We start from the raw sequence: 13,943 nt of genomic DNA on the forward strand, positions 1-13,943 counted from the left end.
GTGTTTGCACGCACGCGCAGGAATCTGCAGACCATCAGAATCGGCTCCAACAATTGCCCAAACTCTGTGGTCCGATATGGGATGTTTGGCCCGCACCAGTAATTGGTGTTTATACATGCCGGAGGAAACCGGAAATCCGGCGAAAATCTACGTGTGCGAGACGGGGTAAAAGACTCAATCCCCGTACAGATAGAATTTAATTAACTTGCTGTACTGCCATCATACCCTGGCCAGAAGCCAGGCGATGGCAACCAAATTGTGACATTTTCTGCAATTTGCCAACCATCCCTGCATCCACAGGGCTGGATTACAGATGTGTTGACAGTACAGTATTACTTCCGCAGATTTCTATTCAGCATGCACATTATACCCACACACCAAAGACATTGCACGCTTACACATTTACAAAAATCACTACGGGAATATATTTTACACACAATGCCAAGGTGACGTAAAAGCCTGGAATGTGTCTGAACACCGGTAAAGAGTACACAATCAGGGCACAGAGTTACGGGACCAATCCACAATGCCTTGCAAGCTCAAAAGAGTGACCGTATGTGAACATCAACCTGAACGTTTACCAAGAGCCTAGACCGCGTACCGAGAGCCATAAACGTCAGAAAGTATATAACCTTCTAAACCGCACAGGCAGCAGAAGCTTGGGAAACTGTGTAACAGGGATCTCATTTGCGAGTGGCACCATCTCTCTCCCTCAGCGGTGTTGGGATGACCGCTGCGGACAGTGGAGAGCCTCCTTTGAGTCATCCGATGGGGTGAGGTCTCCTCCTTGGAGGGCGCCGTGGTGCAGCCGCAATTGGTTGCATGGCGAGTTCACCATCCGACGCACAGATGGACTCATGCATGCATGGGAGTGACGCGCAAGCGTTCGTGCGTGCAAGAGGCTGCACGATGACCAGTGGACAGAAAGTCGGTTGCTCACTCGTTTATACGGAGCTTTCAGTGTTATACCCTCACGTGTAGCGTTGTGCTAGCGATCCACTTTCTCTACATATGCACAAACTCCCCGAGAGGTCAAACGCGTCCAAGCAGGACAGTCCCGAGCAAGGCTCGGTGGAGCGTTTTCCGCTCCGCTCTTCTCATGTGCTATGCGCGTCTAAATGGGTGCTCGCCGACAGCGCTTACGGCAACAGCAGCAGGGTGGTGAGCACGGGTGAGCGCTGCCGAGCACAGAGTTGTGTGCGGTACGCGTGTACTCATCGCCACCGGAGCGATGCCTGTGGGTGAGGGCGTCCTCGCTAACCGTAGTCCGTGACGGGCGCGCCGCGTCGCTTGAGGAGCAGGTGTACGCGCCGCCCGCTGGCCTTGATGGCGTCGATCGCGCGCTGGTACGTCATGTCCTTGCTGCTCTCCCCGTTGATCTCCATGATGCGGTCCCCCACCTGCGCGGGACACGGGACTCGCGTCAGCCACCGACGTCGTCATCCGGGAGTTACGAGACGCAGAGCGGGACTCGGGGAACTCGATTGCGAGGTGCTACTCACCCCACGGGGGCACGGCGAGACCCGGGGATGTCATGAAAGCAAAGCCAGGGATCGCAGGAGACCATGGACGCGGCATATCAAGAAACCAGGATACCGAGGGCAAAGGTTCTGAAGGACCCGAGGAGATCCATGACCCAGGAGATGCACAATCCGGCAGCCGAGGCAGCTGCATGCACGGGAGGCGTCACCTGTATCTTGCCGCTGCGCATGGCGGGGCTGTCGGGCGCGAGCGACACGATGGTGAGGTCGCGGTTGAACTCGCGGCCCCCGTCCAGCTTCAGCCCAAACCCATAGGGGCCCCGCTCCAGGTCCACCAGATAGTACATGGACACCTGCGGTGGCGGCGAAAAAGGCAAGTGCGGCTGCTGAACGAACACCGAGGTCCGCGTGGCACGCACGAGGGGGAGGGGGGCAGGCCTCGCCTGTCCAGGACGGACAGCGGCGCCCGCAGCACCATCGAGTCTGGCGCTCGAACAAAGTCCACCCAGGGGATTCCCGGGGGCAATGGTGAGGTGCACGGCGGGGTTACACCGGGGTCACGGCGGGGTCGTGTGCTGCCACGGGCAGAGCCGACCCCGAGTTACCAGGGTCGTATCACGGTGAGCAAAGCGTCACACAGCAGCAGCAGGCCCATCCGCCCAATGCAAACACACAATGCGTGTGTGTGGGGTGAATATATGGTTAAGGTGTAGTTAGTGTGTGGTCCGTGCGTCGTTAGTGTCTTTTCAAGACTCATCTGATACCTAATGTAAAGTGTAGAGGCCAATATGAAGTCAGTCTGGGTGGCACCGTCAGCTGGGTTCAGTGAACCCATATGCTGCAAGGTGCACACCTCTTGGCGCGACTCACAGGGTAGAGCAAATTATTGTGTACTTGATTCATGTATACAGTAAACCCTCGCTATACGCGAGTTATGGATTTGCGAGTTCACATATTTGCGATTTACTAAGTGCACGCTAATTCCCTATTCGCGACCCGCCGGACTCCAATACAGTAAAACCTTGGATTGCGAGTAGCTTGGTCTGCGAGTGTTTTGCAAGACGAGCAAAAATTTTAAGTAAATATTAATTTGATAAACGAGCGAGGCCTTGCAATACGAGTAGTACGTGTTTACGCTTTGTCTGCCGAGCGTCACGTGATCACAACTGATACACGAGTGCTTTGATATACGAGTGCTTTGGATTACAAGCACGTTTCCGGGATGAATTATGCTCGCAATCCAAGGTTTTACTGTATTTGTGAGTGTACGTAGTGCCAGACCGCCGATACCGGGGAGGTACGTGTAGAATGTTGATACATTTGAAACTGTCTGCGAAGATTAGGCACGCACCCTCAGCTGCCCGCTGAGTCCTTAGTCTCACAGTAAGCTATTGTGCATTTTTATTTCATACGTACTTACAGTCGACTCGTTTATACATACTCTTTGGTTCTTTCGGTAAAGTCACGTAGTTAGAAATAAAATCAAACAAATCACGACGTTTCGATCGCAACACAAGCGGTCATCATCAGGCAAAGGAGTCAGCCTCTAAAGGCAAACTGTTTATAAAGGTTTGGGGATGGGCATAGCCCCCCAAGTGTATCAACAGCAGCAGGAGCACGGACGGTGCACAAGTGCCAATGCTATTTATTTCTAACTACGTGACTTTACCGAAAGAACCAGCAGTCACGAAAGCTTCAAATCGTTTATACATTTTGGTATAAACGAGTCGACTGCGAGGTCCATTAAAAAGAACGCGAATACAATCAGGGGAAGTGTTGCTGCTGCACTCCCCAGTGGTAAAACGATAACTGTGTGTTATCAAACACCGGCATCTCCAGAGGAGTCATCCTCCTGAATTCATCACCAGCACCAGCACCACCACCAACCAAATGTAATATTTTAAAAAAATATCATTCTTTATTATTTATGTATTGTAGTCATTGTTATTAAACATTTAGCAATTTCCCCTTATGCTCACTCGTACCAGGAACGTAACCCCACTTTTCCCAATGGAACAAGGTTTCTGCAAGGACGATGCATACATTATCAGAGTGTGTTTTTTGTTTGCATTCTGACTGCAGGTATTGTGGTTAATGCAAACATGATTCCTCGTAAAAAAAAGTTCAGTTTTGTTGCCAGAAAAAAGGGTAAAAAACCTATTATTAACGTTTCTGCATTCACGAATTCTGCATTCGTGAGGGTTTACTGTACTTGTTAATGTGTACATGTGTGCGTAGATACTGTATGTGGCTATCTTGGTGACATGTGCCGACCCTCTGTGCCCAATGACCTCTCCTCCTCCCCCTCCTTCCCCCCCTCACCTGTGAGGACTTGGGGTCGGGTTTCACGTCCTTCCTGCTGCGCGGGTCAGGCCTGGGACAGCAATGGCACAGCAGAGGGCAACACGACTCAGCTTGCACGACATTGAAATCTTCTCGTTATTCTCTCGCCGCGCAGAGTTTGCGTTTACTCTGGACGTGCGGGCGTCGGCTCAACTCTGTCACGGTTTGATGTGGGAGGAAAGCAACGTGCATACGAGGGGAGAGAATCCAAATCTTTTCCCAAAGAGGTGAGAAACTGGCTGTGTGCGCTGCCTCTACAAGAAAACCCCATGCTGCCTGTAGGCTCTTGGCAGACGCACCTGTTTATACCCAGACGCGCCGGTTACCCCATCATGCGAGTCACCACGACGTGTCTCGTCGTGTTTGTCATTGTGACGCGTCTCGTCGTGCGAGTTACCCCAGCGTGTCCGTGGAGCGGAAAGCGCTGGACGCATGGCTGCCGGAGAAGTTGTCGTCGTTGTTGATGGGGGAGAGGGCGGCCGAGTCTGTAGGAAACACGGCGGAAGTGAGCATCGCGCTCGCGGCGTGGGAACGTGCTGCGTCCACCGCTGGCTCGGTAGTGGGCGCGAGTGTGGGTGGGCGCGAGTGTAGGTGGGTGCGAGTGTGGGTGGGCGCGAGTGTGGGTGGGCGCGAGTGTGGGTGGGCGCGAGTGTGGGTGGGCGCGAGTGTAGGTGGGTGCGAGTGTGGGTGGGCGCGAGTGTGGGTGGGCGCGAGTGTGGGTGGGCGCGAGTGTAGGTGGGTGCGAGTGTGGGTGGGCGCGAGTGTGGGTGGGCGCGAGTGTGGGTGGGCGCGAGTGTAGGTGGGTGCGAGTGTGGGTGGGCGCGAGTGTGGGTGGGCGCGAGCATATCAGTGTGCATGTCGACGAGCGTCTTCGTAAGCTTGATAGTGAGCGTGCGAGCAAGTGTGCTAGCGAGTGTTCGGGAGCGTATTAGCCAGTGTGTTAGTGAGCATGTTAGAATATTAGTTATTGTGTTAGTGAGTGCGGTGAGCGCGGCGAGTGTAGCGGGAGGAGGGGGAGGGGTCTTGCCATGGGCAGGCACGATGCGTAGGAGGATGGTGTTGCCCTCGGCCTTGATGAGGCTGACGATCTGGTCGTGGCTCAGGTGGACAATGGGCTGCTTGTTCACCGCCACGATGCGGTCGCCCACTTCCAGCTGGCCCGAGCGCGACGCTGGGCTGCCCTCCACGATGCGGTCGATCTTGTGCGGGACATCCCCATCTGCACGAGGCCCACAATCCCACTCAGCCTCGCGCCACGTGGTCCCACCGAGCCTTTGTCTTTGTTACGTGGCGAGTATGGTTGGCGAGTGTCGGCGCTGTGCTGTGCACACTCCGGTGTGGCGAGTGTGGTGTATATAGTGTGGGTGGTGAGTGTGTTGTATATGGTGTGGTTCGTGAGCGTGTCTGGCGAGCGTGGGTGCAGCCCGTACCCCCGTGAGTGCCGTTGCTCTCTGGGAAGGGCAGCGCTGAGATGAGCACAAATCCGAAGCCCTCGTTGTCCCCGCGGTGCAGGAGGACGTCACGGGTGCCGCCCGTGTAGGCCCCGTCCCCCCCGAACGGGGCGCGTGCGTTCCCGGACCCCGACGGGCCACCGGGGAACCCCTCCCGGCCACCGGGGAACCCCTCCCGGCCACCGGGGAACCCCTCCCCGTGCAGCAGCGTCGAAGAGTCGTGCCCCTGCCACTGCTCTCCCTCTGTTGTGGTGGCACGGGGGTCGGGGGTCAGAGGTTAGGGGTCCACATAAATCTGGCGCCCAATTACAATCGAGGTTTTGCCCAATTCGGCAAAATTGTAATGGAACTAAATTAGTTGAAACCCGATTCTCATTATCGAATCACTCCGGCCACTCCTCGCCGCTTGGCATGGGGGTTAAAATCCTCGCACACACTCACCTACAGATTCACACACAAAGACACCCCAGTATAGCCTTAACAGACTGTTGGGGCAAGTGCTGTAAGCGAGCACCTATGAAGGCCGGAACGGTACACGAGGGGGTGGGTGGCCAGCACCACGCCCGACCACCTTTGTCTCCCCAGTGGCGATGTTTACGCACTGCTCCAGGTACTCATTTGAGGCCGAGTCGACCTAGGGGAGGCCCAGGATCGGTTCAGATAATCGTCACTGGTGTTGGCCAAGGGCCACAATCGAACTTGGGATGCTGGGTTCATAGCGCAGCGCGCTAACCGCTGCGCCACCGCTCGCCACACACACATGTGCTCTCACACGCGCACCCGTGAGCCCCGTGAGCCCCGAGAGCCCCGTGAGGGTGCGGTGATACCTGCGGGCGAGCCCCGACGCCGCACGGTGAGGCTGACGTCGCCCTTCTTGGCCGCCTGCTGCATGAGGCCCAGGACGTGCGTGTGGGACTGGCCCAGCACGGCGACGCCGTCCACGCTCACCAGCTCGTCCCCCGTGCGCAGGCGCCCATCCGCGTCCGCCGAGCCCAGCGGCACGATCGAGCCGATCACAATCTGATGCACGCCATCACCGCCGGTCACAACAACAACACCTTCACTCACCCACTCACTGCACCTTGGATTTCTGTTTGCACTTAGTCACATATTCACTTTAAGATGTTTTTTGTTCATGTTTTAGTTTTTTGTTTGTTGCGGTTGCACCCGATTCAAGAGCCGAATGGCTCACAGGGCTACACCTAATACATGAACTTGAACCCCAAGTCACAACAACAACCTCACTCGCACTCAAAGGCAAAGATCACCCATCCACAGCCTTCACAGACTGAGAGAAAATGCTGTTAGTGAGCACCTATGAAGGCTGGCGTGGCACACGACCGGGTGGGTGGCCAGCACCACGACCAGCTACACTTGTCTCCCTAGATGCGATGTTTACACATCGCAGCAGGTCCTCATTTGAGGCCGAGTCGACCTAGGGGAGGCCCAGGACTGCTGCAGATAATCGCCGGGTTTGTAGCGCAGCACAATAACCACAACACTACCGCTCCTCACACACATATATATATTTGTAGTGACATCGCGGATGTCACTGTGTAATGCCGGCCCAAGAGAGGCACGGTGTTCGATGTATTGACATCGCGGGCACCACGTGTATGTGGGTGCAGTACCGGTCCTAGAGAGGCTCGGTGAGCCCTGGACTGGCAGTGCTGGATGGCACCACGCTCTGCGTGCAGTGCCGACCCCTACAGGGTAGGGTGTGAGAGTGCCGGCCATGGGGTTACTAAGGGCCATGGCACTCTGGTTGACCCCGAAGGCCACGTGACCGGTAAAGTCTACACAGGGCCACCCCAGGTGGGGGCTAGGGGTGGTCGGTCACGTGTCAGGGCCGAGATCCTGCTCGAGGATTCTAGAAGGTGGGCGTGGCCAAGGGCGGAGCCAGCCCCGCCGCAGGGGATAGAAGCCGGATCCCCGAGAGGGACCGGCTGCTGCTGTTCATCCTGAAGAAATCTACATTCTACGTTCTACGTCCTACAGACTCTCCAACACGTGGACCTGGACCCGAGCTGGGGTCCGGTCCGTTGTAGCTACTCCCAGTGTGATTAGTGTAGTTAGCCGGGTGGTCCACCACCATAGGGTGTAGTTAGCATGGTGGTCCACCACCATAGGTTGTTATCCGGTTAAGGGGCAGTTACCCCTTTGTGTAGGTGTTAATAAATGTGTTGCCTCCAAAGAATATGTCTGTGACTCAGTTGAACTCACTACAAATACACATACAAAAGCATACATACAAGGACTCACACACACTCCCCACTTCACGTGCCGCTCCCCACACACATCAACTACAACACTCTCACTCTCCCACTGTCCCACCCACTCGCCACACTGCAGGTCACAACAATTCCCATTCTGCTTTTTCCCTCGCACCGCTCCACGCGATGTTCCCACAGGAGGAGCGATGCGCTCACAGTTCCTTCTCCTCTAGAGGAGCCGGGTGGCGGCGTCTCGAACCAGAAGCAATTTATCCGAGCTCGGGAGACCGATCGCCACAATCAGCATCACGAGTGACCAGTCGCGTCGCGCGACAAACGTGCATCCCAGCATTTTTATGGCCGCTCTGTTAAAGGCAGGGCCTGGTGTGGGCAATAGTGTGCAGATGAACCAGATATTATTTATGTGAGCGAGGATTAAAAAGCACCACACCCGACTGGCTTGCAAAGTTAACTATGTAGTGTCAATGCATCAGGCTGTGTTCGTGGCGGTATGCTGCCAGTGATGGCGCAGTGCCAGTGGTAGTGGCGCGCCACCCACGGGTTCTCCAGGCTCGTTCCCCCCCAGGATGCGGAAGCCGAAGCCGCTCTCGTGCCGCCGCAACAGGATGTCCATCTCCCTGTAGTCGGACGCCGCTGTGGGGAGACACGCGGCACGTGTGAGGCAGCCGGGTGCATGCTGCCCTCGGCCCAAAGCCCGCCTGCTCGCCTGCCCGCCTGCCCGCCCGGGGCACTGCCCCACCACCCCGAGAGATGAGAGCTCTGGAGACGCGAACTTCACGTTCGTGGTCAGGTGCACAGGATGGAGAGGTGCACGCCTACGATTCCACTGAGAGGAAGGGTCACACGTGGATCAGCAAGCGAGCCACTACACCGACAGCACATGGCGTGTGTCAGCACGTGGGCTGCCAGCGCACTCCAGTGTTATCAAGTGGTAGGCCAGTCTGTGACTGGGACTGTTTCTTTGGCCATCGCAAAATGACTTTCAGTGGAACCGAAGACCCCTCTGCTGTACACAATACGGTACCCAAAACACGAGATAAACATTCCACGGTATTGCCACTGCTCCCACACAAGACGTCACAAGTCCAACGTTTAGCACCAAACGGCCAACGCAAGAACACGGCCGTCAACGAGACGGGATGGCTCTGCAACGCCGCAGCGATGGTTTAAAAATCCCCGCACTGACGAGTCGGGGGCAATCGGCGCACTCGGAGCCGGTGCGTACGTCCGACGGGGGCGGTGCCGTCGGCCAGGCAGCCTGGCATGGGGACACTGACCCTTGCTGTCGAAGATAGAGCGCGACTCGCGGTACAGACGGTATGCGTCCGGGTGCCGGCTGTCGGGGCTGCTGGAGGGAGTGGGGGAGCCGGAGCGGCCACCGCCGCCACGTGCCAGCCCCTGGTTCACCAGCGATGGGAGCATCACGTCCTGACTCGACTGAGGCACGACGTGCCGCCTCGGGCCCTGAGACACACACATACATACACGTAGGTATAAACACGTGGACACACACACGGATACACACAGACACACATGGATACGCATACACAAATGCACGCACAAAGAAAAATATACCCTGTTAGCGAGCAGCACCTATGAAGGCCGGAACAGCACACGAGGGGGTGGATGACCAGCACCACGCCCGACCGCCTTTGTCTCCCAAGTGGCCATGTTTACACACTGCAGCAGGTACTCATTTGAGGCTGAGTCTACCTAGGGGAAAGCCTAGGATCCATTCAGATAACCGTCACTGGTGTTGGGCATGAGCAGGAATCGAACTCGGGTTGCTGGGTTTGTAGTGCAGCGTGTTAACGCCACACTACCCCTCCCCACACATACATACAAACAAAGAAACACAATAATGATATACAGGGTGTTTAAAAATGATGGACCAGATTTGAAATCGCTATATCTCTGCAACCACGAACCGCCCATGAATGAAACTCTTACCACTTGAAAGGGCGGGGCATAGAGGGCGGGGCATAGAGAGGGCGGGGCATAGAGAGGAGGGCGGGGCATAGAGAGGAGGGCGGGGCATAGAGAGGGCGGGGCATAGAGAGGGCGGGACAGAGAGGAGGGCGGGGCATAGAGAGGGCGGGGCATAGAGAGGGCGGGGCATAGAGAGGAGGGCGGGGCATAGAGAGGGCGGGACAGAGAGGAGGGCGGGGCATAGAGAGGGCGGGGCATAGAGAGGGCGGGGCATAAAGATTCAAATGATTACCGCTAGATGCCTCTCCCAGCGCACTAACAGCCCCTAACCTCAGTCATCCGCAAGAAAACACTGCCTCAACGTTGGATAGGTCGCACGGGACCCCAAGGCTTGGCGCTACACTCTTGGCCCCTAAGATCCCCAGACATCACACCCTGCGACTTTTTCTTGTGGGGATACGTCAAAGACCCGTGGTGTTTTTGTGCCACCATTAGCGACTAATCTGGATGACCTCAAAAACAGAATCACGGCAGCGGTGACTTCAGTGGAAGAAGACACTTTGAGAGGCGTTTGGGACGAATTCAACTATCGTCTCGATGTTGTCCGTACAGCTGGTGGAGGGCACATAGAGCATTTATTAAATGGTTAGTGAAACTTGATAACTCATTAAACCGTTTTTAACTTTTGTGTAATTGTAACATGTTGCCATCGTGAAATAAACTGCTTTAAAATTGGGTCCATCTCTTTGAACCACCCAATATTTACACACCACACATACAAAGCCAAATATCTCCATATGGCGTACACAGGCTGTTCGGGAAAGTGGTGTTAATGAGCTGTGAATCGCACCCCTACCAACAGATTTGTAGTCCACTAACCGCTGTCACCACTCCACCGGACATAAAAACACACAGACACATACACATACAACACACACATTTAAACACACAGATACATACACATACAACACACACATTAAAACACACAGATACATACACATACAACATACACATTAAACACGCACAGATACATACACATACACCAAAAATACACGCAAATACACAAACACTACTACAAATACAGACACTCATTCCCGACACACAACAAAGACAGATCCCCCATATAGCCTTAACAGACTGTAGGGGGCAAGTGCTGTTAGCGAGCACCTATGAAGGCCGGAACGGTACACGAGGGCGTGGGTGGTCAGCACCACGCCCGACCGCCTTTGTCTCCCCAATTACGATGTTTACACACTGCACCAGGTACTCATTTGAGGCTGAGTCGACCTAGGGGAGGCCCAGGACCGGTTCAGAAAATCGTCACCGATGTTGGCCGTGAGCGGGAATCGAACCCGGGTCGCCGGGTTCATAGCGCAGCGCGCTAACCGCTACACCACCACTCCCCTACATACACACACACACAAACGAGCTGTCGCCTAAATCCAGTAGAGGTCTCCCAAACAAGCGATGCCCGGGCCTCGCCGCACGTGCCGTGTGCTACACAGGGAACACCGTCCCAGCGAGCGCCGGCTCCTACCGAAGCCGAGTCTGCTTAGGGGAGGCCCGGGCTCGGTACAGATGGCAACCGCCACGGGCAACGCGCACGCCCAGGAAGTGAGCGCAGAGGCTTGGCATCATAAACGAGGTTAACGGGGAGAGCGCTACCACCCAGCAGTGCCACGCGATGTTCTCGCAACTCTGCATGAAACGTGCGTAGGCATCGGCTACTCACCGGCTTGGGACTCTTCTGAGGGTAGGAACCTGGAAACAAGAACACACCACAGCCTTCACCATCGGGCGCACAATTCACGCGCTCAGCAGACAACACGAGCCGACGTCCACGCACACACAACCGATGTCAACTTAAAACAGGGTGTAGAGTTAAGACTAAAATTATTTTCTCGTTGCTGCTTCCGAAAAGACAGCGAGACACACCAGCATATTCTTGGTTCTTTACCGAAAGAAACAAGAATATGAATCCCTGCCGTCACGAAAGCTTTAAATCGAAACAAACCAACATGTAGCGCAGTCGGTACGCGTAGATCATCCATGTGTGCTCATCGCTGTTAAGTTCATCGCTGTACTTTGTTATATTTTATTTGCTTTTCTCTGTCATTTTGGTGACCAAGGTCACTCTTGCAAATTAGACTCATCCTGGTCTATATTATTTAATTGTATACCTACGTGACTTTACCGAAAGAACCAAAGAGTATCATCCTGGCTACTCGAGTACTCACCTCGGTTAAACACAACAAAACTTGACACATGACCCAAATAAAATCTCTAACTTCATAAAATCATCAATTCAATTTATAATTGTTTATGATCGATACCAGTTAGACTAGCGTGCCTCGTGCCTTTAGGCTCAGAGTATTGCCAAATCGGTACAAACAACATTGTGCAATCGTATCGGGGTGAGTCATTGAATTGCTATGGCCGGGGGGTGGGAATCATTGTATTCCCAAGACGAGAGAGGCCCCTGCACCAAGCCTGCTGCTCTGTGTGTGGTGTTTATCTGTGCGACGTTCACAAGTAGGCGTTAGGCTGGGGTGACACGGAACCACAGTGGGACCCGTGCTATGCCTGGCTGCGTTAACGTCAACACGCTCCACGAGATGCACATTTAAGGCACAGCCAACCTAGAGGAGGCAGTGAAGTGTGTAACTGTCAACGCAGGTTAGACACAGCCAGGCGTTGCTGCTGGTCGCACGATTATCGAATGCATCTCTTGCCAGCCATGATGCCAATGGGTGCGACGATGCGGTTGCATTGATAGGCCACGTAGGGTGACACAGCACAGATAGACACAGCGTAGAGACACAGCGCAGAGAGACACAGCCCAAAGAGACAGCGCAGAGAGACATAGCACACAGAGAGACACAGCAGAGGCACAGCATGCCAAGACATAGCACACAGAGTCAGCGCAGAGAGACAGCGCAGATTGACACAGTGCAGAGACACAGCACAGAGTGACACAGCACAGAGAGACATAGCATACAGAGAGACAGCGCAGACAGACAGCATGCCGAGACATAGCACAGAGAGACACAGCAGAGAGGCACAGCATGCCAAGACATAGCACACAGAGACAGCGCAGAGTGACACAGTGCAGAGACACAGCACAGTGCGACACAGCAGAGAGAGACATAGCATACAGATAGACAGCGCAGACAGACAGCATGCCGAGACATAGCACACAGAGAGACACAGCAGAGAGGCACAGCATGCCAAGAGACATAGCACACAGAGACAGCGCAGAGAGACAGCGCAGAGTGACACAGTGCAGAGACACAGCAAAGTGAGACACAGCACAGAGAGACATAGCATACAGAGAGACAGCGCAGACAGACAGCATGCCGAGACATAGCACACAGAGAGGCACAGCATGCCAAGACATAGCACACAGAGACAGCGCAGAGAGACAGCGCAGAGTGACACAGTGCAGAGACACAGCACAGTGAGACACAGCACAGAGAGACATTGCACACAGAGACACATCGCAGAGCGAGTGCGAAGCCCGGCAGGCCCCGTGCTCACCCCCGCGCTGGATCAGGAAGGTCACGGTGCTGCCAACGTTGAACTCCTTGAGCCTCTGCACGACCTGTGCGTGCTTGGCGCCGTGCAGCCCCTCGCGGTTGATCTCGAGCAGGAGGTCGCCCTCCTTGAGGCCCCGGCAGCGCTGGGCGTCCATAACCTGCCGCACGCGCTGTCCGCTCGGCCCGTCCGCGATGGAGAACCCGAAGCCGCTTGCGCCCTTGGCCACGTGCACGGTGATGAGCTCGGGCTGTGACGTAATCGCCAGGGCCTTGTCCTGTCGGCACACATGCTCGCTGAGCGTCTACGAAGGGTGCCGGCGGACCACGCTGGCGAAAAGGAATCCGCAGAGTCGACGGAGTGGAGATAATTCTTTCGGTAAAGTCACGTAGGTAAAAAATGAAATTAAAATTAATAAAAATAAAATCTTTTTTTTTATTTTTTTTATTGATTTTAATTTCATTTTTTATCTACGTGACTTTACCGAAAGAACTAAGAGTATGAATCCTTGTAATCACGATAGCTTCAAATCTAGAATGGAGATAATTCATCGGGACGACGCTGTGAGGCGTGCTGGCGCTGTGCGTTTACTCGCCTGCAGGAGGAACTGATTGGCCTACACCAGAGACAGCTTTCCTTGTAATTTAGTCTCACCAATGTTAGACCATAGATCGTCAAAAGGAGCACGGTAGTTTCAAAGGCAATGAATAAATATTCCTTGCAAAAGGTACCTATTTGGTGTTTGAACATCTTAACACCTGTTTTACTGCCAGAAAGGGTAAAACCAATTCTTATTTTTCACACTTTTGATACTGGCAAAACAGGCCCCATGATACAGCACTAAGTTGTAATGGATGACAGCGTGACGTGTTGGAGCTGAGCAAGGTTACTTAGAGGGGGAGAGCATTCCATCGTAGATATAGCAGTGTTGTGGCCTGAAGTGTGTGGTGCGTGGGTGGGTGAATGGGTGG

General features: G+C 54.5%; 1 protein-coding gene across 5 annotated transcripts in view; it reads right to left on the minus strand.

Moving 5' to 3' along the window:
- The window catches only part of LOC144946191 (membrane-associated guanylate kinase, WW and PDZ domain-containing protein 1-like), a 72,156-nt gene that overhangs the window by 12,324 nt on the left and 45,889 nt on the right, over nt 1-13,943 (minus strand). For all 5 annotated transcript variants that reach the window (XR_013639787.1, XM_078875022.1, XM_078875021.1 and 2 more), the window contains exons 11-21: nt 12,976-13,249; nt 11,171-11,199; nt 8,787-8,973; nt 8,048-8,142; nt 6,103-6,295; nt 5,255-5,518; nt 4,852-5,043; nt 4,222-4,309; nt 3,804-3,855; nt 1,691-1,834; nt 1,262-1,400 (exon numbers count right to left, since the gene is read on the minus strand). Coding sequence is in view for 4 of the 5 variants with exons in the window: in XM_078875022.1 (XP_078731148.1) it covers nt 1,262-1,400; nt 1,691-1,834; nt 3,804-3,855; nt 4,222-4,309; nt 4,852-5,043; nt 5,255-5,518; nt 6,103-6,295; nt 8,048-8,142; nt 8,787-8,973; nt 11,171-11,199; nt 12,976-13,249 (1,657 nt within the window). In the remaining variant the exon portion in view is untranslated. The remainder of the gene's footprint in view (nt 1-1,261; nt 1,401-1,690; nt 1,835-3,803; nt 3,856-4,221; nt 4,310-4,851; nt 5,044-5,254; nt 5,519-6,102; nt 6,296-8,047; nt 8,143-8,786; nt 8,974-11,170; nt 11,200-12,975; nt 13,250-13,943) is intronic.

The sequence above is a fragment of the Lampetra fluviatilis genome, chromosome 40 (assembly GCF_964198595.1).
Source record: "Lampetra fluviatilis chromosome 40, kcLamFluv1.1, whole genome shotgun sequence".
Classification (NCBI taxonomy): Eukaryota; Metazoa; Chordata; class Hyperoartia; order Petromyzontiformes; family Petromyzontidae; genus Lampetra; species Lampetra fluviatilis.